The 26,883-nt window shown below is 36.8% G+C and overlaps 1 protein-coding gene across 1 annotated transcript; it reads right to left on the bottom strand.

Moving 5' to 3' along the window:
• On the bottom strand, positions 1-21,368 carry PCMTD1 (protein-L-isoaspartate (D-aspartate) O-methyltransferase domain containing 1; the record flags this gene model as incomplete). The annotated part of the gene is made up of 5 exons (XM_082014847.1): positions 1-371; positions 5,516-5,639; positions 7,240-7,411; positions 16,962-17,064; positions 21,062-21,368. 5 exons carry the CDS (start codon positions 21,366-21,368, stop codon positions 1-3), a joined length of 1,077 nt encoding a protein of 358 aa, XP_081870973.1.
• Positions 21,369-26,883: the final 5,515 nt, after the last annotated feature.

Raw genomic sequence — 26,883 nt, 5'->3', positions numbered from 1 at the left:
TTACTTCTCTCTGTAATAGGTCAAGTATGCTTTTAAAGATTCAGGTAATGGTAGACTCATAATTTTCTCTCTCAACAGATTTCGAGGAGGCTCTTCTGGCTTCAAGGCCTCACTGTGATCTTTATCCTCCTCCTCTTTGTTATCATCTTCCATTCTTTCATCTTCTTCACTATCTAGAGGCTGAGGAATGAGCTGATTACCAACAAACACATAGGTATTAATCCTGCGTCTACGACATCTCCTCCGTTTTCGTTTTGGAGGAGCCTTCTGAGCAATACCCTTGGCTTTCATCTCCTCATTTATGAAGTTTCTAAGGGTACGTCTGATATATATTCGAGCAAGGTCCTGGAGATTCCTAACAGCACATGGAGCTAAAATGAAAAAGAGAGTAAGTTATACTCACTAGCTGGAATTTCCCTCTAGCAAAAAAATTAGCTGCAAGGCAGTAAAGGCTAATGTTCAGTAGCAATTGAAATTTTAGTACAATATCAATATAATAAGCAAATGAAACAAAGGTAGATAGAGCCACCTTAACAAACCCTGTAGCATATTCCCAAGTGAAAGACTTCTCCTATTCCACAGACTTAGCTAAAGGACTCAGACTTGAGCTGAAAATGGCTTCTGGAATATGATTAATCTTTTAGAGAACATACATAGCCCAAGAAATTAAGAGGTCTTTTGACAGATGGGCAAGAGAAGTAGAAAGCATGAACAGATTATTAAAAAATATTTAGGAAAGCATACAACAAAAAATGCCACCTTTTAGCACTTGGCAAGTCTTGGGATGTACTGCTGGCACTATTTTGAGATCCTGCTGCTGGAAAAGAATTTCTACCCCTATATCACATTTGTTTAGGCAAGTTTGTCTCTTCTGCCTCCCTCTTCTACTCACTGTGCTTTTCCCTACTTCCTACTGAACGCAGCTGATGAGGGAGGGCCATGTCAACTTCACAGCTGACCAACGAGGTAAATCACCCATATCTTTGCAGCAGAAAAGGAATCAAAATTACTGAGGTCCTGCAGAAAAAAAGCAAGTAACAAAAAGCCAAAAGCCACATATTTTCCCATGACAGACAGGCAGGTGATGACTAAGTGTTGCTGGGCTGGTGGATGCCTGCCCTAGATGAGCTATGGCTGACTAATTCCAAGGAAAACAAAAACAAAGAAGGACACGAACCAATACTGCAGCCTGTTCGACTTCCTCGCTTGTCATTTTTGTTCCTGTACAAAGTAGCATAAAATTAATGGGGACTGCAGCAAGGGTGAAGTTAGTGAAGAAATAATTTTGATAAATACACTTACAATATTGCATTCTGCTTAAAAAACGCTATGTATTTCAAACAAAATCTTCTGTTCCCTACACTGACTTCAGCTGCATGTTAGTTACTCATATTTGAGAGAGAAAGGATGTTTATGACTGGCAATACTGATTTCAGCTAATGCCAACAGAAGAAAAACACCAAGCAAAAAAACCAAGCCCCATTTAATATAAAACCAACTCAAAATCCAAGAACAAAACCTCACATAATCATTCAAAACACATTTATATGATCAGGCTAAACAAGCCATGATTGCAGACTGTATGCCAATCATAGTAAATGCAAGCACAAGGTGTGTCATGTTGAAGTAATGAATGGCAGGCATTCATCCCATATACAGAAATATGTAAGAGTGACTGCATACAATCAGAAGGAAAGAGAATTATTTCCTTCAAAAGAGAATGGAACAAAACTTTGAAACACTGCATCCTGTGTAAAAAAAGATGTAAAAGCAGTAATCTGTCAGCTTTCTTACCTGTAAGATAATATAAAACAGCTGTATTATTTTTAGTGATAGTTATGATTAACTATATCCTATTTGATTTTGAAGACAACAGCATTTAAAAGCTTTAAAGACAAAGTAAGCTCCTCACAGTCATATCCCAGATCATAACTATTCATACTACCTAAAGGAAGTCAAGACGTAAAGCTCCTGTACTTCTGTTGAGCAATCCCAGACCCACACAGAGACAGCATAGAAAACAAGTTTTTAGAAAGCTTCAGACCTGCTCTGTTGGACTTTTTTTTGTTGGAGTTTGTTTTTTATTTTGTGTGGGGTTTTTTTTTGTTTGTTTGTTTTGTTTTTTAAAGAAATGCTTAATAGGTAGGAAGGATAGCTAGGAAGTCCTAACTAAGACAGCAAGACAGTCGGAAAACTTTCCTATGCAGGTAAAGTAAAATCTGTTTGGATACAGAACTGCTCAGGAGGACACCTAGGGAAGAATTCAAATAAGAGATGTAGCCTTAAGTTCCACCAATATTGATGGATTTAAGTCAAACTGAGGAAGAAATATGACTCTCTTCTGTTTTGATTAGTGATCATCTCAAATCTTGCTTGATGTTTAAAAATTACATGTGAGGCTAACCAAATCTAAAAATATAGTAAAATCTAACTGAATCTAAGGAGTTTCATCTTTTCTCCTTCATTATGACTAAATAAAAGTGAAAATTAGACTTCAATAAAATCTATCATTGTGAATTATCAGTGATGTCATGACCAGAGTTTTTAGTATATGTAGTACACTGTGGGTCAAAACAAGTTTACTTCCTACACTAAGTTAAGCATGAAGCTATGCAACCATGTTAACATCCTGCTCAAATGCAAAACTTCGTTGAGAGGCAGAGTATTTACTTTATCAATGCTAGTGGTGCTTGACCTTTATCACACAACTTACAGCCTACCCAAAGGCAGTTTGTCTTTGCTTGCAATATGCCACACAGGTGTAACCACTGTGGTATTGAATAAGCCATCTTAACTCATTTACCAGTAACATGAGAATCTGGATGTTTACTGCCTACCTCTTAGTTTCTCTCCTGGTTTTGGCTGGGATAGAGTTAATCTTCTGCATGGTAGCTATGGGGCTATGTTTTGGATTTGTGCTGAAAATAAAGTGTTAATAATACAGCAATGTTTTAGTTATGGCTAAACAGTGCTTACATAGAGTCAAGGCCTTTTCTGCTTCTCACACCACCCCACCAGCAAATAGACTGGGGGTGCACAAGAAGCTGGGAGGGGACACAGCTGGGACAGCTGACCCCAGCTGAGCAAAGGGATATTCCATATCATGTCATGCTCAGCATATACAGCTGGGGGAAAGAGAAGGAAGTGCGGGATGTTCAGAGTTAGGTCATTTTGTCTTCCCAAGTAACCGTTACACACGATGGAGCCCTGCTTTCCTGGAGATGGCTGAATACCTGCCTGCCTGTGGGAAGTGGTGAATGAATTCCTTGTTTTGCTTTGCTTGTGTGTGCAGCTCTTGCTTTGCTTATTAGACTGTCTTTACCTCAACCAATTAGTTTTCTCACTTTTACCCTTTCGACTCTCTCCTCCATCTCACTGAGGGAGGAGTGAGCGCGCAGCTATGTGGTGCTCGGTTGCCGGCTGGAGTTAAACCATGACATCTCCTAAAAGCATAATCAAAATATTCACATTAAAGATTTTTATTTTTTTTTAAAGGAGGAGAACAGAATACAATTTATGGATGTTTAATGTCCACTTCTTTCCAATTGTCTGGCAGCAGTGCACTGTGTCCTAACCAATAACCGAGTTCGTAAAATGATTGTTTTAGCAATACCTCTGTAGTTTTCCATGAGAAAATGGGCTGACTGATTATTTTACTAAGCCCTCTGTACATATGAGAGTTATAACCGTAGTCTATACATAACATTGCATATGTGTCAAAAGGCATTCAAGGGTTATCCAAAGTATGGCGTAGACTCCATGTTCACTTAGTAGTGACATCTGCAATTTCTGGATAAAGTTTATGCAAGGATAATGTTTACTAGCTTACTCTGATCTTTCATGACAGTTTACAGGTGTGTGGATTTGAGACCAATAGACAATGTTACTATAAAATAGAAATTAGGTTTTTTCCTTGAGCTTCAAATCACTGTATTTTACACACACTTTTTAAGCTTCATGATAAAACTAAACCAGACTAAGCAGTGGAAAGAAGCGTATCTTACTCATTTCATTTTACGGTGCAACTTCAAGCCCCTAATTTTTTGTGTGCGAGTGTTTTTTTTCTTTTAACTAGTGCCAACTTAGTAACATACTTGTGTGCTATTTTCCTCTTCTCACTAAAGGGTAATTTTAAAATTACTATATTAAGCTACTTATAAGAAACACCTTTATTGTACTAGAGTTCAGTTCTGAATGCTACTAGTCCGCATTATTTTTGTTCTGAAAATTCAGGAATGGTGATAGAGAACACTTGAAAGTTCTCCTTTATCTTCTAGGGAATTAGACTGCATGAAGTCATAGTAAGACCAAAAAGTTTGACAAGCCACCTCTGTATTTCACTGTTAGTCATGATACAGCCTATCTATTACAGACTACATCCAAAGTGAAGAACAGAGGGAAAAAATAATCTTGTATTAGTAAGTTCATTTCAGGAAATAACTTCTGAGGTCTCAAAAAGCAAGTGTTAAAGCAACCAAAATTAAATTATTTCTTCAGAAGAACTGATTACATAAAGGAAAGGATCACCTATATCTTGAACAAAAAAAGTAAAGGTAACTATAATAAGGAACTATCCTTGGCAGGCTCACACATACTCTCAAAATTAATAGCCAGATCGGTAATTACAGCCAATGCAACCTGATAGGACATCCTGGACTCCTGAAGGGTTTATACTTGTTTCACAATAAAAAAACTGTGCACAGAAGCAAGAAACATGTGAGGAGGACCGGAGGATTAGTTCCCTTTTGTTACATGTTAACAAGAACAAAACATGAAAGAAAAGCTGTTATCTTCTAGGCTCCTTGTTGGGTCAATTTAAGTTCCCACATGTTACTGAAGCTCTTTTTATTACTCTACTCCTAGCCCTGACTATCCTGACAGAAAATTTCAACTCTACACCTTTCTCTGCCACTTTTTTCCCCCTTATCATGCTATCTTAGCCTCTTGGCAACAGATGTACTTTCAGAGACTTTCTAAATACCTTTTCTAACCTAATTCAAAGCATTGCTCCTAGAAAGTCAACCCCAATGACAACTAAAAAACAGGTAGGCATAACTGTATCAGTTGCAGATAAACACAAGCACACTCAGCTATTAATAACCTACAGTTACACAGCTGCAGTTTAGACCTGTTCCTTCCACTTCAGGGGCAAGAGAATAAATATTTTTCTCTGGGAGACTATCAGAAAGTTAGCACTCCTGACAGACCTAGTATTAGCTTGCTATTTTATCTATACCTTGCTAGAAAGAGAGAAGCTGAACCTAAAAGGAAAAGAAGTCTGGAAAAATAAGCTGGAAACACTGTATCATTTTAATTCAGGATATTAACTGTTTATCAACACAGAAGACATGCCAGGAGCGCAAAAACATACCAGTGAGCTACCACTTTAATAAACTGTATGTTCCTCTTCTATCGTATTATGTCTGTATAGTATAGTCTCCCTACTTCCAGAACACCACAGCAGGCACTGTAACAACCCATCAAGTCAAAGGGAGAGAGCAACAATGACACTTACGCAGTCCCACAGTGTCATGTTTGCCGTTGTCATTTCTGTTTGGTTGCACTAGTGGAGCAAATGAAACAGCAAGGATATTTTTACTTTCCCACGTGTTCTGTCCTGTTCTCAAGATTTGTGTTAGCTGCATAAAAACAAAAACAAAATCAATCAGTGGTTACAGTTTTGTTATATTCAATACTATTCAGATTGGTGTTCAAACACACTGCTATTCTGATTTGCTTCAAAATTAATTTATAAAGGCTGTTTTATGAACAGAAAGGACTTTCATATTCCTTGAAATATTACTTAGCCACTATAGTACTGAAAAGACTCTGGCAACGGGAAGAGATGCAGCTGGAAAATTAAGGCCCAAGGTACATTTTGCTTCTTCTGATTTTTCCAAAAGATCGCAGAATACTTTAGATTGGAAGCAACCTCTGGAGTCCTACTTCCTGCTTGAACAAGACCAAACTTCCCAAATTCAAAGTTAAATCAGGCAACTCAGAAGCTTTTCCAATTAAGTCAAAAAGATCTCCAAGGACTGAGATTGCCCAACCTGTCTAGGCAACCTGCTGTAGTGTTCAACCACTCTCATTATGAAAAAATTGTTTTCCCTGTATGCAGACAGAATTCCCCCTTGCTGTGATTTTTAACATTCTTCTTTCAGTTTACTGTGCACCTGTGAGAATTTGACTCCTGTCCACTAGGTAAATTCTCCACCCCTGTAGGAAGCCAAGTCAGAAATTAGATGTTCCCTTAGCTGTTTCTCTGCAGGCTAGATTAACCCAGATCTTTCAGCTGCTCCTTATACTTTACATGCACTAGCCCCCTAACCATTTGTATATAAGGTAAAAATATTCAGAGCTTTAATTTTGCTTTCAAATCATAACTAATTTTAAGTTGGAGTCCATCATTTTCAACTGACAGTATCTTAGTCCAATACATACTGAAAAAAAAGTATTTATGGAACTGAATCATGCAGGCTATATTTAAATCACTTTGGTATTTTGAAAACACAGATACATAATGTGATAATTCCTTTTGGAAGATAAAGTAACTAGCATGTTTATCAACAAGCATTCTAGTAATTATCTGCATTTAGGAGGACATCAACTTAAATCACATAATCTGTCTTTCTCAATTTCCCTATTAGTAAAACAGGGAGAATAATGCTTACCTTTGTAAAGCCTTTTGAGATCTAAGGATGAAAAGTGATAAAAGTGCGAAGTATTATTAAAATAATACACCTATCTGAAAAACTTTTAATCTAACATGGAAAAGGAACACTGAAAACTTCTGGAAATAAGTCATATTTTTTCCTTCAGCTTCTTCCTCCCCTTACAATGTCCCACTAATCACAGCTATTTCATATTTCTCTGAAATAAATTCTCTTGGTTTAGAGGGTGGTTTCTTTGGTTTTAAGTACCGCCTGAAAACATCTGTGTGGCAGGGAGATTTCAAAGCAGTTCTAAAATGGGTATAATATACTAAAAATACTGGAGCTCTAGTTTCACTGAAGACACAGTTTTACCAAAGGCTTTGTTGGAAGCAGGATATTGATGCTTTCCTACAAGTTCAAGACTTCATTAAAAAGACTAATATCTGCTTAACTGCAGCAATGCACTGAATCAAGGTATCATTAGTTGAATATTAACTTAGTCAAATATACATTTAAAAGCATTCCTTAAGTTATATATTTCTCATACTAAAAGATAAAAAAGGGGAAATTGACACTAAGTCACCTGATCTTCTATAGGCATTACTAAAATGCCTCCAACTTTCAATAAAATTTTCATGTAGTTTTCATGGTCTTTCTGGACTCCAGCTCCACAGTAAATCCGGTCATATTGATGACTGTCTGAAGCTATTTCCAAACAATTACCAACCACAAAGGCAGGTTCACAGAACTCAAATCTAAGGGGAAAAAAAAAAGACAAAGAGGGGACACATTTCAAATTAGGATTTTTAAGAAAAACCAGTCCAGATAAAGACAGAAAAATATTTTTCAGATCTTCCCTTATGTAATGAAAAAAGATGAGCATACATACTTCAGAAGTCTGTATTATGGCAATACTACTTTGAAAATAACCTGGGTTTTTTTCCTGCCACATCAGGGACCACCGAAGAAAAATTACCAAGCGTTATAATTATGTATTACGCAAAACAGAAAAGGCCTCAAAGCATCACCAGACTTCCTAACTGAAAGCAAATAGATTTGTCTAAAGATACCTTACAAGCCATAAAGTAAAAGTGCCTTTAAAAGAGTGTATTTATCACAGTGTGCAATATCCAGACTGTTCAGTAAATACTGAAACAGTTCATTTCCTAATAGCCCCCCTCCATTTTTTCAAAAATTAGGCTTTTAAAAGACTTATCTTTCTCTACCTCCCAATTTTCCACCTTGAGCCCAACCCACTTTTCCTCCAAAAAAGGAATTTAATGGAAAAGCCTTTCATTTTTTTGACCACACACAAAGCAACAAAGAAAAAAGGGTTAATTATCGCAGAAACATCTGTTCTAATTTTCATCAGCAAATGGAAGTTATATACCTGCTTTTAAGTGGATCTAAGTTTATAACAGAAGCTGCAAAGACTGCAAGTACTCATCACTGCAGTAGATACTGAAGGAAAGATGCACAGGACAGAGCTTTATTGCCAAAGCTGCATATATTCTCCATTACACTGATATTTTCTGACATTTTTCAAATCTCTGCAGTACCTTACTGTTTCAGCTGTTAACGCCATAGTACCTTTCGTAAAAATTCCTTCAGCGAATAACTACCTTTTCCCCAAGCACTTTAAATTAAGAAGAGAGGTTATGCAGTTGCTGGTGGAAAGGATTTATGGTTTATTTAAAAAAAATATTAAGTAAAACCTAACACCTTAGTGTTGCATGAAATAGTTCATAAACTTCACCCAGCAGTATCACAATCCAGCACATCTCAAACTTCATCCGGAAGGAATTAATTTTTCTAAAGAATTCTTCAAATACATGCAGCCACTTTATGAACTTTACAGCTGACTGTCACTGGAAAATAGTATTTTTTTACTTGGCTAGCAGTAGCAAATCCCACTACAACACCTGACAACATTCAAATCAGTATTTCTTCAGTTACAGTGAAGCTTGGCAGCTTTCACTGCTTGGGGATGCTGGCTATAAGACTTAACTGACTTTCCTATCTACAGCACTGACATATACAAATCAGAATTCTATTAAACTTAAGTCTTTGCTTGAAGTATATTTTTTTTCCGCCAAGATGGGATGCTTGATCTTGAAAATAATGCTATGCTTCCTTCTTTGGCTAGTTACAGACAGACCCCAGAATCCTTTACCAACTACGGCACAGTGCTCTCATGTGCTGTATGGGGCCAACAGTCCGTAATGTTGTTTCCTCATCTAAATCCAGTGGAAAAACTGAAAGCTACAAACAACACTGGTAGATTAAAAAGAGGGAGAGGGAGGGGGAGTGGGGAATGACTTCCTTATTGCACACAACTGGGCAGCTAGCCCAGCCTGAACTGTGGTTGAAATAATTTCAGATTAACACAGAAAGATCTAGAAATACATTAGGCAAGGTTAAATGCTGGGAAGAAAATTAAACCCAAGGCACTGATCACTTTGCTGAAGAAACGATCTCATTTCATAAGCACTTGGACTATCATGTATTTTTCTACATTCACTGAAGGTCAATCAGGCAGCTCATGCTGTAGTTTTAATTTCAGGTTGCCTACAGTTCAAGTCAAGCATCACCACATCAATTTAATTTGAAGGTTTGTGGGCTTCAAAAGTACAAGAGAAATGGGGTGGGGGAGGCGGGGAAAGAGAGAATATGGTACTTTTCTAAAATGCAGTTTTAATTCTTGAGACAGTCTCTGGTTATTTAAAAAAAAAAAAAAAAGAGACGACAGCCTGCCTGCCTAACCTGGCAACTTTCACAACTTCTTCTGATCTTCTCAAAGTTCCTCTAAAAGCTGGCAAGCTTACTACCAGATACTCCTAAACTGCATCCGCTACTAGAAACCACCCTTAAGCTCATGAAGCCACTGGTCACACTCTCTTAAAACAAGCAGGAACAACCAAACTCTCCAAGGAAGCAAAAATACACAACAAAACAAAAATCCACAAAACATTCCCCATACGCAAAATACTCTAGACCTGAGCTGTGGGTGAAAATCCACAGTGGTCTTTACAAATATAGTAAAAGTTGAAGAGAATTTCTCATTTAGCTCCAGAGCTTGCAACCAGAGGGACACAAAGCGCAAATGAAAACATAAAAGCAACTTATTACACCTGTAAGAATGAGATGGGCTAAGCACTAGAGACCAACTCTGTCTATAGGCACTTTAAATTGGCTGGACTGTGCTCCACATTATTAGCACAGTTTTGTAGAGGCATGAGGCATATGACCAAAACAGCCAGTTATTTGTTAGTCCATTTACTTCAAAAAATACATTCTTCCCCAACGCAGCTTCAGGTAGTTTCAAACCAATTTGTCAAGAGCAGGAGTTTCCTGACAGGCTGTTTTCCCACAGCAAACCTGAACACGGTATGGACTAGGGTACATGTAATTCCTGAACACATCTCTTTAGTCCTTATCAGATGAAAAACAAGGGGGTCTACTCAGCTCACCTTACCATGCAATGCTAACACCCTGCTGGCTTGCACTGGTATGCTGGCTGCCCGCTCGAACATAGGCAGTTCAAGAACTGCCATATGTAGCTTCCTGTTACCCAGAAAGCTAAATAAAACTAGGTAGGAAAAATAGGAAGAAAAGGTTATAAATGGTGTCCAGTCATGGCAAGATGCAAGTTCAAAAGACAACCCTCTTCATTCATGCTGCCCACAGAACCAACTGCTTCATGTATTATGAACACTGACAAAATACCAGAAATAAAGGCATACAGAGTTCATACTTAGTAGAGCACTATGGACTTTTCAAACCTGGTTAAGCCGTACAGCAGTCAAACTTACTGCTCCACAGTCCCACATAAAGTAAATCTTACCAGTAATGCAACAAGACTCCTTCCCCACTGCCTGAATCTTCAGCTGATTCTATTTTCACAAAACGATACATGCACCTCTGAACCAGAAAGAGCCAATAAATGTATGTACCACTTATTTATATATAGTATTTATGTAATCCAGTGATTTGTGATGACTCTCCAACAGAGACTGAAGTGTAGTTTAGAGAACTTGTGTTACTAACTTGCCCAAAAAAATTTCAAAAAAGCGAAGTTCAGTTTTACTGAAGTATAAAAGACTCCATTTGATCAAGAAATGACCTAAAACTTAAATACAAAGGTTCTGCAAATACAAGGGAGTACGCAATTTTAAGAATGCCGACAGTATCACAAGCTTGTTAGTCTTACAGTGTGAAAGTAGTATCAACGACATCGTTTAACAATGGAACTTGACCTAATCAAACCCAAATTCTTTTAGTCCTAATTGTCACTATACCCAACAAGATGATTTTATTCCTATTGTCTTTGGGACATCAAAACAGATCAGATATTAAATTTCATTCTGTGTTACAATGAGCTATCTTTTATTAGATTAATGACATTGCTGAAAATAAATGATCTATTGCTTTAACATGCAGTATTGACAATCACATAAACTACCTATCAAGATGAGGCAATATTTCATTTAACTTTTTTTTTTTTTTTTTAGTTACTGAGTTGAAATGTAACTCAGAAGTGCCAAGTGTTATTTACCATTTTTTCACCTCTAGCAAATGGCCACGGTGGTCTTACAGAGAATTATATAGGTAAGATGAAAAAAACTCTTAGGTTATTTTATACATCAGATATCAAAAAAGGCAAAAATAAATTGCTGCAACAATCTGGTGAAGTTTTAATCACAATAGGTTCTTCAGTTGAATCTGGTATCTTTATTACAAGAGAACCAACAGCCAACAGAACAGAAAGTAAAGAGTTCCCATTATAGATTACACAGCAACAGGAAATTTCTCTTTAAATGAGCACTTGCCATAGGATAAATTAAGCATACACAGATCACATCTAGCCATAGCCCAAGACAATCCAGCAGTTTCAAGCACAGAAAACATCTGTTGACCTGATTCTGCCCTTCCATCTTTTACATTTTTGTAATTTATCCCTCAAGGATGGGCGTTTCAAGTTCATCCTCAACACAGCCATAGTACTTTTCTTCCAGATAAATGTAAAAAAAGCCTGTAGAATTTCAAGTGCATTTCTGTCTTTGCTGCAGCAACTTAAGAAACTTATCAAGTAATAGACTGTTACTGCCCATGTTCTTGTAAGTTAAGATTCCCCATAGATATCAACACAATGAAGTATCACTATTGTAATAAAATTAACATCCATTTTAAAAAAACATTTATAGCAAAGAACTAAGATTAAATTTTGTTGCTCCTGTATCCATATCCACCAATCTAGTATTTGTGTGACAACAAAACAGTAATTAAAAAACCATAAGAGAACACACTACAATAACCTACCCTAATAGCAGGTTTTTAGGTTTTGTGGGTTTTTGGTTTTTGTGGTGTGGTGTTTTTTGTTTTGGTTTGGTTTTGTTTTTTTAAAGGGGGTTCATTGATTGGTCCTACCGTAACACCCACCCACAAAACCTACCCTTTAATTACTTCCAACTCTGAAGATGTACAGGATGCTTCTTGGGCTAAGCTCTTCTATCTACACAATCCTCATGAATGCAGGATGTTATCCTGATGTCTCGAAGATGAAACTAGGTGCAAGTAGGAGGCATGAATTGTCTTCCTTTTTTTTTTTTTTTTTAAAGTGGTATACATACTTGAATCTTTAAAAAGTAACAAGTTCAATAAAACTGGGAAGAAAAATAAGGTAATTGGAAGGAAAAACAACTTTCAACATCCAGAGGCTTGTGTTTGAAAGAAACAGTAAAACATGTTACAAGATGCTTTAAAAAAGGCAATACTGAGGAACCACTTAAACTATTTACACCTGTCTTTTGCTAAGAGAAAAACTAGTTAGTTCTTAAAACTAGCATCACACCAGCTACATTTTACACCTCTCAACTACTACATTCATACCAGGGTATCATCTAACAGTACACTTCTGCCTATCCCCTTATTTACTAACCACAGTCATATCGCAGCTTGCTGCTCACAGCCCTTACAGAAAGAAAACTCATTTCACTATGAATTTAATATGCTGTTTTCCCATCCACACTCATTTCCTTTAGTCAGTCAACTCAAACTCTCCAAAAATTCTGAAATACCATCCAGTATCATCAAGCTGCTCCAAGTAATTCCCCTCTAATAAGACATTTATTTAAATTTAAGACTAAGTTATCAGTAAGATTTAAACTGAGAAAGCCACCAGTGACTTTTGGAGGCAGTTTGCTTTTCCTGATTAGATTTTTACTGCAATCATTAACCAGCTGCGCAGGCAGAAAGGAGCTTTATTTTCTTTGTGTGTATACACGGAACTTTCAGTTTCAAATCTGCTTTAATGAAAAGAAAGTGAGCCTTCAGAGTCCTAGCAGGAGCCCTGAATTTCAATCAAGACAAATAAATATTCTGTTGGAAGATTAAGCTTACTATTTTTCAATGCCAACACAACCTACTACAGGACTTCAGGAAGAAGTTTCACCCATAACAGTTATCCCAGAAGTAGTACTAGGGTTCTTGTCACTTACCATTGAAGTGGTTTCTTTTGATCCTGAGAAGGGTTGGTGATTTTCTTTCACAGCAGAGACTTCACCAGCTTACCCAGGTTTGGTTTTTGATAGGGTGCTAGAAGATGGGCAACCTAGCCTTGCCCTGTGGCTCTCTCTCCGAGCTGGATATTCTAGGTCTAGAAGTTGACTGGGAGCAGAAAAGACAACACATTCCCCTTCAATAAACAAGTGAAGCGGGGCCTGGTACTTGCACATATGTGTTTTAGATAGAGCCTTCTCATGGAATGATTTTTTCCCCTTAATTGGCATGCATTCCCTGAAGGTTTTAAGAATGAAAGAGAGCCTTATGCGTACTTCAGACTCAGACAGAGATCTTTAGTCTATACCTAAAGTCTTTGCACCTTAACCATGACGACACCTTCAGACGGCACTTCTCCTTTACTTCTACTGGCAAACATAGGTTGTCAAGTAAAATCAAGGCAGCATTTTACTTCTCAGATGAACAACTCCACCCCCATTTAGAGGAAAACTATTTTTATAGATTGGTGGGATATGGATACGGATACAAGTGATTACTGCAATTATTTGTCTTTCGGAAGCAAGTATCTGAACAGCTTTTCCACTGATGAAGAGTTCCAGAGGCCAAAACTGAGAGAAGCCCAGCTACCAGAGGTAGACAACCCTCTCTTTAGGCACAGAGAGTCTCAAATCCTGGACATGCTATTTTCACATTGCTTCCAGTCTCTAGTCAAGCACCTACCCCAATCAAAAAATCAAAAGCAAGGTTTTAATTACATTTCAACAATGTTCTTATCAGCACTCAAGAAAAAAAGTTGTATTATACCACACAACACTGGATCATTCCCCCGTAAAAATGGCAAAGCAATATTCCATCTTGCTTTATCAGACAAAAACACACCTAAATCATCACGATCCAGCTCCACGCAAAGCCAACGGCCTACTGCTCCAAGCAAAGGAACACCACAAAGTATATTTAGGATCTATCTAGGTTGAAGCTCTCCAAGTGCCTACCCATAAGGTTAAACCCCTGATTTTTGTTTCAAAAAGGAGATTGCTTCAAATATTCAGACCAGACGGAAGAACATTACACAGTTAAGAAAGAATGCAAGGAAGTGACAATGTGAAGTTTTACAGAATTCCCCATACACATAACTCCATTACTCCAGGAAAATGGATTGTGGTCTCTGTGATCCTTCTGTTCCCTGCATGCCTCATTAGAGGCTGCTGGCAAGTGTAAGGTATTTTTCCCCATCACACACACGTACACTCAGTCAATTAACTTCATTCATACCAATCTGCCACATATAATCTACTTTCAAAGCATAAGGATGCCTGCTTAGTATACATCAGTGTTCAACAGTAGACAGACACCGCACACCTTTTTCTTGGGTGGTCTTTCGTCCAAATACTAAGCACCATAAGTTCAGGTGCCACAGCCCGCACAATTTGGGGTAGGTATCTTTCACTTATAAATGAAGATGCAGGAAAAAGTTACGGAAACAAGAATCAAAACCAGACTGACTGACCCAGAGCACATCACTTCGAGAGGCAGATTAAAATTCAAGACATGCTGTATAAATTCGCTTCTATTAAAAAAAGAATATAGAAGAACCTCATCACAGAAAAATCCACACACCATCTTCATTAACTGCATTAAAAAACAGATTACTGACAAAGAAAGCAGTTAGACAGAATCAGCTACGCAGACAAGTTACAAATCCCCCCACAAAACACAAAATCCAAACAGCCGATCAGTACCATAGCAGCTGCAGTGCAGCTATTACCAAGTAGATTTCTATCAAAAAGCACTTTCATAGGAGTATAATTCTTGTTAGGTTGATGAGGAAGGTGCTTCTATAGCCATTGCTTAGTATTTTATTGTTGTGAGGAAAAGGTGGATTGTTAAACAGCATATGCCAAGATAATAATATACAAATTAATGGTAAAGCTTAGATCACACGTTCACCAACCTGCTTTTTCCCCCCCCTCACTGGAATAACACTGTATAACTAAAGATCAGTTTAACTACTATTGTAAATAACACACAGCATTTATAACACTGTCCCCAGAGCTGATCTTTGCTGAGTTAGCAGAAAATATACCTTTTCTCCTTTAAGAATACTTTGATCATTTACTACATATGATCTCTTATTTCCTTCAAACACAATATACATATAACACTGACATTCACTTATGTCAAGTTTAGCAACTTCTGTGTTTTCCATTTCTTCCATGTTTTGAAGTATAAACCCCAGTGTTCTGATATTCATTTACGTAAACATTCTAATCATATTTTGTTTAAATTATAGCCTTTCCTTGCTACCCCTTCATTCAATTTCTCTGAATTTATGTACATAAAAGAATCACCAGTTTGAAAAGACATTTCTATCAAAACCAGCTTTTTGATTCTCCGAGGACACAGACCTACAGGAACGCACAAATACAGGTATGCGCAAGAATTGATTAACTGGCAGGTACATCTAACTTCATAGAACCTCTAATGTAGTATTAGTAATGATCACGAGTGACCACATTTCACACCCGTTTTTTAAGGACAGATTATATAAAGCACATCATGAAGTTCTAGACTGAATCCATTATTTGTTCTGGCTTCTTTATGTATTAACCTCAGCTAACATAAGTACTTGTATGAAAATTAAGACAGTAGTAATGAAGCGTAAGTATTTTCTCTTACACAATTTATTCTAATGGGGAAACACAGTATTAAAATAATCTAGCCAGTATCAGAAGTACAGAATTGAATTCACATGAAGGTTAACACTAGGATGATACTTTAAACTTAACTTTATACTCTAATTAAGAGCCTTCCGTTACTTAGGAGCATAAGGGAGAAGGCCTGTGGTCAGACCAGAGCTCCCAAAGTTTGGGGTATGGAATAAAGTCGATTGAGCTCCAGCCAACATAACCAAGAGCATGGCAGTTCATAAAGCACATTACAACAAAGGTAAATGGATAGAAGAATTTTCTCTGCTGCCCGCTGGGGAAGAGAAAAGAACATGCAATTCTTAGGCTACTCCCGCAATTCAAAAGCTCTTCTACATTTCCAGACAGTACCTTACAATCACTGTTGGAGAACTTATGCCTGTAAGCAAAAAAGTCTCTACAGAGAACAGCCCTAGCTAGAACCTTGTTTTCCCTTTGACAGAGGCACCCAAGATCCAGATTCTTATGGGCCATGTTAAAACTAATAATACAAAATTATTGAGTAGGTAGAACCAATAAGGTTCAAGGCCCTGTAACCCTGAAGTATATCAACGGAAGTCTGTGATGTATGAGCACAGATGAATACTCCGAAGTCCAGCTCTTCAGGTAATTAACATGAAAACAATCAGATAAATTTACCACTGTCTAGATCAACAGTGGTAGATTAGAAAAAATACTGTACAGAAAGATGATGTCCAATTATACATAAAAACTGACTTAATGGATACAAATTACTCTATACATGCAAAGACACCTGTATATCACGTCATTCTCGTAAGTACATATGTATATATGCATGTACATGCACATACATACGTGTGTGTATGTGTACACACAGCCAAAACGCAGGGAAATCAATTTTGTTAAGTACTACACAGCAAGAATACTCACACATTTCTAAAGCGTGCTTTCTTAAGCCTTAACTTACCTCAAGAACTAGTTGTCACAAACTGGAAATTTTATGTTTTGGTTGTGTGATGCCATTCTTCTCCTCTCCCTAAACTCATAACCAATGATGCACTCAGTTTAAAAAAAAAAAAAAACGTTGCTGCGAAGTGAACTAGACAGATTAGATACTTACTTATCAAAGCTATCACTATATTTTATGAAGCTCTCCAATTTTTCCTTGGCATATTCTACCACATCTGAATGAAGCTCTATTCCATGATTTATCCCAAAAGGTCCTGTAAATAAAAACAGCAGGGTGGTTTTTGTTTCTGGTTTGGTTTTTTTTCAAGCATAGCACAACCGCATGGAACAGCATTATACCTTTCATCTGTGAAAGTACCAACATTACATAAATCACAGAAGTCTCCCAATACTGCTAGACAGAGTTATTTTTTGCACCTGCCTTACCACTGCTTAAGAGGAAGGTAAAAGGCCAAAGGATAAATGAAAGAACAGGGATAGAACTGTGGCGAAACCATTTGATAGAATGAATTTTCTTCATAAGCATGCAGAAAAAAATTAATCTGCCTACACTTAAGTCAGTCTGAGCAACTTTTTTCAACAGTATTTAGTTGTAATACAATAATTGCAAATTATAATTTACTCCATATTTTGGTATTTAAATTTTGAAAAGTTTTATGATGGCAAAATTTTCACTTTTGACAATACAGAGATCGGATATTATACCCCTTAGCCACATTTGCTCTTTTATTTTGCAGGTTCCAAAATCAGAAGTCTGCTCCTGATTTACTTATATAATAATTAATTTCTATTTAGAAAACTGAAAATGACCACATTATGTTCACTCATTACAATCGCATCACGATTGCAACACTGCTTTCCTGCAATCAAATCCAACTATATTTCCAAGTCAATCTGTGTGCTGTGTTAATGCTGTATTTCAGGAACAAGAAGAAATTATGAGACAGTATTATGAGGATTACCCACATCAGGAAGGAATCCGAATCAGATAGTCACATTTACTGTAGGGATTCTATATTTAACATGCACTCATAGCCCAGGGACTTTAGTCACTGGAGCACAGAATTGGAAAAGGGAGAGGGAAGGGGAAGAAGGAAAGTAAACATCAGTAAGATTAGACAAAACTTATATTTATATTCTCTACTGCATTCTAAGTCTCTCCTAAATACTTTGCTCAAAGATGTTACTCCAATGAAACAGAATTCAATCTGTCTTTTCTAGTACACTGATTAACAAAACAGACCTAGGGTTACTGAGAAAGGTTTGGGGTTTTTTTCTTGCAATAACATGAGAACAGTATATGCCACTAAGATAATTAATAATTGCAATTCTTAACAGAGTCTAGAACATTTTCTACTAGGTCAAATAAAACCAGTCCAATAGGTTACCACAGACAGCACTTGTAAGACCTCTCTGATGGCAGGCAAGAGGTAGGAAGATCATCCAGGGGATCTTCTTAGAACTTGTGAAAACATGTACCTCCTGCTGACATTCATATCTACTGTAAATTTGGTTTATTATCTATCACATTAAGAAAAGCATTAGCATAGGCAATCCCTTCCTAGCTGTTTAATTATTTCATGTTCCGTTGTACGGTAATAAGCTATGAAGCTTCTAACCAGTGTAGTTACAGTTCTACAGCATGCAGCAGCATCCAAGGCATGTTTTTTTTTTAATTAAAAATTAATTGCCATTCCTTTACCCTCATAATTTGAAGTAAATTAAAAATGCATTGACATCATCTGTCCCAAAATTCAAACATACACTCCTTTCAATACACAATTTTGAAAAACAAAGAAAAAACCTGGAAATGTCAGTTGCTCCAACAGCTTGAAATTAAATTTATGAATGCAAGACACCACCACATCATGCTACTGAACAGAAATATGAGAAAGATGTTCTCTTCTTTCATCAGGAAAGTCACAGCTGTACATTTAAGCAAAGAGTCAGCATTTTAAAAACGTGAAACCAACTTCTCTGCTACTCTCCAAAGTCTACCACTTAGTCTGAACTACGTTTACATTTTAATGGTATCAGCAACAGTTAATTTAATCTCTATGGATTGGTGGGTTTGGTTTTTTTAGCATGTTTCTATACTTACAGTGTTTCAAATTATGTGATAATTTAATCTAGTCATTTTGAGATTGTCAACATGGCAGAAATACTACTCACTACATTATCAAATTGAAAGATACCCAACTACTGTAAAAAACACAAAACATGGCGCTCTGGTATTAACTGCAGTGCACACTGAAATCCATTTAAAAAAGGTGTGAGCTTTTAAAAATATGTATGGTTTATTTGTTAGAAAACTGCATCTGTTTCTTTTTCTTTGTTAAAGCAGCTGCTCCCTGGTTAAAAAAAAAATAACAAAGAAAGATTATATGTAAAAAGTAATTTTATCAAATGGAGCAGAGTACGAAAATACAAGCACACGAATTATATTTATACCTTCCATGCCTCAGCCTAGCATTCAAACCACATTATAACACTAAGCAGTCTTTGGAGACTGGCTACAGCACTACCGAAACATAGAAAGTCTGCTTCTGTAAGTAGCTGCGCAGTCACTGCTCCAGGCTGCTAGAGAAGTATCAGCACCTGAGCTGGCTCTGTGGGAACATCTGCAGCATAACAGTGCTCCTCAGGGGCTGTCAGCCAATCTCACCCTCCGCAGAAGACAAGTCTTTTCCTGTTTAATTTCTTCAACTCCACATACAACATTCTGAAGGATAGGAATTCTGCTTGATAGGGAGAGGTCAAATCCAGGAGCATTCAACAGCCAACCAACAGACACCACAAATGGGTTAGATACATAGACAGCTACAAGTGCAATATACATAAGCCACAATTTCTTTTTTAAAGATCATAGTTAAGAAAGAGTAATGAAATAACAAAACTTTCCCCAAGGCAGAGGAATAAATGAATACCATTACTCACTAACCTGAGCAAACATTTAGAGAAAAAAATGCAGCAATACTAATTGTTTTAATACTGAGATAGAACACTGAACATAAAATATTACAATCTTATTAAAAATATCTACTCACTTAAACAGAAACACTCTTGAAAAGGGCAAAGCAACATTCTAATAGAGTAGATTTTTTTTTTTTTTTTTAATTTTTACCTGTGAATGAACATAAGTCCTGTTTCCACAAGAGAACAGTAGAATCTGTTGAATTTATTGGTATTAACTGGAACAAAAAACACTGCCAGAGATGCCAACAAATTACTTTTGTTGTATACTATTAGTGATAATTTCTATTCTTTAATAAATAAGAGTAGATGGCAAAGTAACTGAACTAATTGAAAATTAACAAACCAACTCTTCACACCTCAGTTGTCTATATAAATATATGCAAAATCTGTGTACTACCTGTCACAACAAGGTTTCAGCAACCAAGGAAATATGAAAACTCCATGTAATACAGTCAATAAAATTGTATCTATGAAAACTACATACTGAAATAAATGAAGTTATTTCATGTAATGAAATTAGTTTGTAAAAATTTGTTGATACACATGGTCTGTATTCTAAATATTGGGGAGGGAGGATAATTAAAACATTTTTCTCTCTAAGGTAAGTTTTAAAATTTAAATGTAGACAGCAATATTTCATCCCATCTTTTTTCCATACTGGAAATATATTTGAAAACAGAAGAAAAAACACAGTGCTAATCTGTTAAAACAGTTTTAAAAAAACCACAGACCTGCAGTGCTTAAACAGTCTTATCAGTCTACATCCCAAAACTTTCCCACTAATAAAGTGAATAAATAAATGTATTTTAACGTAATTGCTTGCATGCTGATAGATTTGTTTTTCAACTAAATTTCAAGAGTCGTTAGCCTTTAAAATTTAGATTTTTCTTTCCATAAACTGAAGACCAAAATAGTAACCTAAAGGGCATAAACATGGTGCAAACGCAGACTACAATTTTAGTCCTCAAAAATTGTTCCTCTATGCCTTTTCATTTTAAGCAGCAAAAGGACTGTTTTCTTTCAAATAAGAATTTTAGATTACAGAAAGGCAAGCAGGAACAATTTTCTCTTCCAAAACTCCATGAAATGTCACTGAACAGCAGCGTCACTGAACACCTTGTAGATAACATACAATATTTTAACATGTCTCAGAACACCCAGTGTTAAGTATAGTACTGTCATTTTTAAAGACGTAAAAGTGAAGTTTTACAGGGCTTGTATAATCTTCTAAAAATATGCAGAAACACTATATTAAAATAAAAACATTCAAGTTACCTAATATTAATCCCACCATTGTACTCAAGTATCCGGTTCCACTACCCAGATTTAAAAAAGATAATCCAGGCTGAAGCTTCAGTGCTTCCATGACTTCAGAATAAATGCAAGGTGCTGACAAGTGTATATTTCCATGCTTCCAGGCCAAGTCTTTATAAGCATTGTCCCTGTATCCTTCCAGATAATAATCACCACGATCAATTGCTCTGAAGGCTTGCTCCACACTCTCAGTGCGAATGTACTGAGCTTCTTTCAAATTATCAATTAAGTCATCATTGTCTTCTCCAGCACTCACAGCTCCTCCCATGCTGAATTTCTATGATGATAATTCAACTAGTTTGCAAAATACATTAGAAGGAGAGTTTTCCCAAAAGTGTAAGTATGTAATGGATTCTCAGTTCTTCTTTCAGAAGCACATCACAACCGAGTCCTGGAAAAAAGATATGTTTACATAACTTGAGTTTCAAAAGAGAAGCAAATGAACAACTATGAAGAGGGTGATGAAATATTGCTAGTATTGGATCACTTCACGAAGCAGAACTATTAAGAGTCAGGATAGCTAGTATTTAATCAAAATTCTGCTCTTCAGATTTTAACTCAATCCAATGTTTAGCTTAGCTTTAGTATGTCACCATGGGCTGTCCACACTAGCAAGTAATGCAGTGTTTTACACAAGACACTGCAAACACGACAGAGCAAAGAACCTATCACCCATATTACATGTATGTGGGGAAGGACAGCAACTGCCTTTGGACCAGCTCTAGTCCCATCATGAGAACTGAATGTCCAACAGCAGTGGGAGCACGTACCAACTTACGTTTGAAATGAGCTGGGTTTACATGCTCTGAAATCACCCCATAGTGGGAGACAAAAGCCAGGTGAGTGGTGATGTCCAAGAGATGCTTCTCAGATGTTCACTTTTGAGTTGAACCAGAATACTAATGCACTAGGGCACACATTGCTCTGCTCTGGATTCAGCACAGGAAACCCCCCTGAGTATCTGAGCTCCTCCTAATGCCTGCCATATTCACTAGAGGAGTATCCTTAAGTACCTAGAAGTTTTCAAGCGCTTCCTAGCTCTTAAGTGACTAGCAGGTTTCATTAATTCTACACACCATATTCACTTCAAAATAATTCCTTCAGATCCATATTTTATCTGCAGTTATTACATTATTAGTCACTAAACCCATAAAATCCAGATGTTAACATTTTCAATGTTGTGTGAATTACCAATAAAATACCAACAAAAGACTGGAAGAAAGGAAAACAAAAAGGTTTAATCCACCACTTCTAGATGAATACAGTACCCACAGTGAGCTAGATGTTAATACTAATTACAAAGCCAGCTTAGACAGCCAAAGAAGAAAAGCACCATCATGAATCTTGGTGCACCTTCTAAGTAACCTAGTCAACAAACAAATAAAAATCAAAGACACACTCATCCCTGACTTTTTAATTGCATTGCTGAATACCACCTTTTAAAAAAATTCCACCTGCCTCTTCAAAGCAGCGTATTTCACCAAGCATTCTTTTTAAAAATATGAATGTAACCTTTGAGAATATTCTAACACAATTCAGCAAATTCCTGTTTTGTGTATGTCTATTTGTGCAAATTCGCAAGTCAGGATTTCATAAACACAATTCAGATGCCCAAGGCCATTTAAGTTTTCAGAATGAAGCTGGTGTCCAGTTTCAGGCCAAACCACGACACTAAGTTTACATTGTGGGGATCACCACAGCACAATTTTTATGGTTAAATAATGTAAAAGAACCACCTTCTTAGAACACTAATGAATCTTTTTCCACATGTTTAACAGTATCTATCAAATCAGTACTACTCCTACTCTATCAAAACAATACTAATAAACCCTTCCATAAAACCAACTGGAAACTTCGGAAAAACTACAAGCAACTTCAAATTTGGTGGGGTCCCCCCCTCTCCCCCCGCTTGCAACATTAAACAAAGACTTTTAGAGTTTGAACCATTTTCCTGAAGGATTAAACTGCCAACTGCAATGATTCTGAAGTACAGCACTGACACATCCTTGAGAATGCAAAAAAAATGGGCTCAGATGCTGGACTGTAGTCCAATGAATAAATTCACTTTTCTGAACACCAAGCTCAGAATCAAAAACAGTACTAAAACTATTAAAGATCAGTTCTGAGCAGAAAGGGCATATATAAAGATGCACATAATCCTAAATAAGGGAAAACTACGATTAGACTTTGAAATTTGTTTTGGCCTGCTATTTTCTTCTTGCTTTAAAAAGAAAAGGTTTCTACAGTACTCAACACCAAAGTTGTACTGTTCTTATCCCTCCCATGTCTAGACAGCCATCACAAAACAGTCTTCCAACAAAGGGAGCCTCATTTCCATTTGCAATTCTGACGGAAGTGTTTCCTTATCCTTGCCTTGCATTAATTTACATAGAACACCAAGTCAGTAATAAAGATGAATAACTATATAGTACCAGTGCTAAGATATACAGCTAGGTTTAAAACTTCAAGCACACAGATACAGTCACAATGCTTCTCCTTAACTACAAACATACTTTAAAAAGTAAGGGACAGGGGGAGGAGCAGAACACTCAGGGCTGCTAGAGCCCTCATAAAATCATTGGTGAAATGATGGCTGTTCACCACTCCAGCTGTATTCTTCTGCCTGAAGCAAAACCAATTCTCACTGACATCCTGGAGTGGAAGGAGGTAAAAAGTCAGCAGGCACAATTATGAACCAGCAGGAAAATCTTTGGTGGAAGCAGGAAAAACTGCACTTCTCAACATTCTACTGTTCCACCAGCAGAGTAAATAGGCCTGTGTGTGTAATGTCCCTTTCTATTTGCGAAAAAAATAAGGGACAAATTAGACAGGAAATGTGGAACTTGAGGGAAGGTTGGGTGGTTTTTTTTTTAAGTAAAAAATAATCTGTAAAAATATTCCAGCTCTGCTCGCTTGTCTGCACTTGCCTCAAACCTAAAAGTTCACTGAACTGCTGAATCAAACAATAGTTATGAAGTTAAATAATCTACCATAACTAAAACAACAGGTTTTGCCAGCCCTTCGTCGTAAATTCATGATTGTCTTGAGACACGTTTGGAAATAATTTTAACTAAAAAGTAAATTTAAGAACTAAGTTTCTTGAAGACTAATGCAGCTGCTACATTTAAGGAACAGAAATACCAGTTCCAGCCCTACCTGCAGTGTGCATTCACCACCTCGTACCAGCAGATGGAGAACTTCACCAACTAGCTACGCTTAACTGGTGAGCAGGCAAATACACAAACTGTTTGGATGGAAAAAGACTATTCCAACCTAAAGCTTTACCATTTCTATCAAAAAAATGTATTTACTAGGTTCACATAAAATTCGTTTCCCGTAAATAACATTTGCTAATTTCAATACAGTCACTACACTAAAACAGAATGAATTTCTTCAGGTATTTTGTAATTTTATATTCTTGGTATTATCTGACAGCTAAATTTACAGTAGTATCGTAAGATTTTCTACTGATGACACCCACCAAGTGTTTCATCTTCGTGAACGGTTATCACACAGAATCTCAAAAGGCAAGAACAGAAATGGTCTGGTACACAGCATGACATTGTGGGAAGTAGAGGAGGAAAAAAAAAAAAAGGAAGCCTCCTCTCAAGAATGGGACACTTATGCAGCAGAACAGTGTTGCTAGTTGGAAGTGTGGGTGAAGGTTGCATCTTGTTCTCGATACACTGCCCCAGCTGAAAAGAGTGACATTAGTAGACACAGTGATATTGTTTGCTTTTTAGATACCTTGCTTTTCATTTGCTTTTTTTAATCAACTCTGGCCTCTACAGCTACAGGTAAGCAAAAATGCTACTCAAATGGAAAGTTATTTTTGTTAAAAAAACCAAGAAACACCCTAGGAAGTTAAAAAAAAATAGATCTTTTCATGAAAAGTGATCTCTTGTGATGCAGAAGTGGCTTGTGATATTTTACTTCCCTCCAATGCTTTTATGTTTGTACGCTTTTTCCTTACGAGAGTAAAATTACTTGCTTCTAACAGAGGCAATAAACATGTGAAGTCAGATTTATTTTCTACTATTTTAAACACACAAAAGAAACCACCTCACAAACTGTTTTAGCACAGCTGGAAAAAAAGGGCAAGGTAGTCAAAATTTCCCTGTGACAGCGGACCCCGGACCAAGATAAAAAGCAGAGCATACGATGATAAAACTTTCTATGTAGCTACAAAGCTTACAGAAAGCATCCCGTGAAGCTCACAGATACCTAAATTGAAACACATACTGTTCACAAAGAGCGCAAGCAGCGTTCTGATGCCCATTAGACCAAGAGGTAGAGAAATTTCAGAAGAAAGGGGAAGGGGGCATAACATTAACAAAATGCAACAATTCCCTTTAGCTTTAGGAATCTTTGCAACACAAAGGCCAACAGAAATTGTAGTTTAAGAGTTAAAATTTCAATAGTCTTGAATAAAAAAAAAGTTCACTCACTGATTAAAACCAACTACAATTAAAGAAAAATTCGGTTGCTCATTCCATACTATTCATGAATTTATTTTTATAAGTTGGAACTCTTTATCTTGAAGTTTCTTACATTCACAATAAAAATGAAGCATCAACACACCTTGGAATTTCTGTAAAAATTTACACTACTGTCACAACACCTCCGACCTGTTTCTGACCTAACTTGTAACCAATTTTACTGGAATTTATCGTAAATAATTTTAATATTGTCACATTAATTTAACAGGTGTTCTTTGGCTATATGCATCTAAGAACGCTGACAATCTGAGTGCATTTTAGTTCTTGACTATTTTAAGACATGCAAAATTCTTATCTGAGAAGTTAGTAACCAGATACGAGGTTTGCCAAGCTTTTTTTTTTTTTGCCAGCTTTCAAAGAGACCCAAGTTTTGCATGTTTCAGAATTTTTACAAATAGAGTTGCACTTCAAGTTAACTCCTTAGGTCACTAAGGACTTGTGCATTCTCTTAAATACAGATTAAATACCATGCTAGAAAGGTATCCAGTTAATTTTGACAGATAAAACCTCACCTTTTCTAAATCCACGCAATGTCAAGTATCTTACAAATTTAGTATCTTGTAATACTGACACATCCTGACTCTACATAGATGACTCCTTAAAAATGCAAGTTATTTGAGCTTACAAACTTGAGTCTTACTTTGTTTAAAAGGATGTAAAATAGATAATATAATAAATGGGATCAGCCATATTTCAAGTCTGTTCCTCAGAACTAATGCAAGTCTCCTCCTCAGAACTATTTTCACAAAGATATCAGCTTGGAGCACGCAACACCACACTGAATCAAGACTGTGATACACTACTTTAGACTCAGAGATGGCATACAAAATTGCTTGGTGAACCTTCGCCCTTACCCAGGAGGGGAGGAGAGGGAAGAGACAACAATAAAGCACTGAGCTACTCATTAATATAGACATAGGAGTCAGCTGTTAAATTTCCCCCAAAAGGAATATTCTGTTACTGGCAATAGGAGGGAATTAACCACAAATGTACACAGTGGCCTGAAACACTTAACGGTTGCATTTTACTTGTGGCAGAAGTCAGCAACACCACTCTGATCAGCAGATGTTTAAAGTTCCTGGGTCACCAACCAAGCATTAGACCTACTTCTGTTTAGACTCAATTCATGGCACTCCTGCAGCCGTAAGGAACTAGAGATCATGTTTTGCCCGTCCTTGTCCCACCCAGCAACTCCTACAACAAAAGGACTCCATTTTTAGTTTAGCTTCCCCTTTTCTCCCAAGTATTTTAACAGTGCAACACAAGAGGAAATTCAATTCCAAA

Source organism: Phaethon aethereus (assembly GCF_964289735.1).
Source record: "Phaethon aethereus genome assembly, chromosome: 2".
In the NCBI taxonomy this organism is placed as follows: domain Eukaryota; kingdom Metazoa; phylum Chordata; class Aves; order Phaethontiformes; family Phaethontidae; genus Phaethon; species Phaethon aethereus.
Note: the sequence above shows the minus strand (reverse complement) of the source record. Positions and strands in the feature narration are given on the sequence as shown.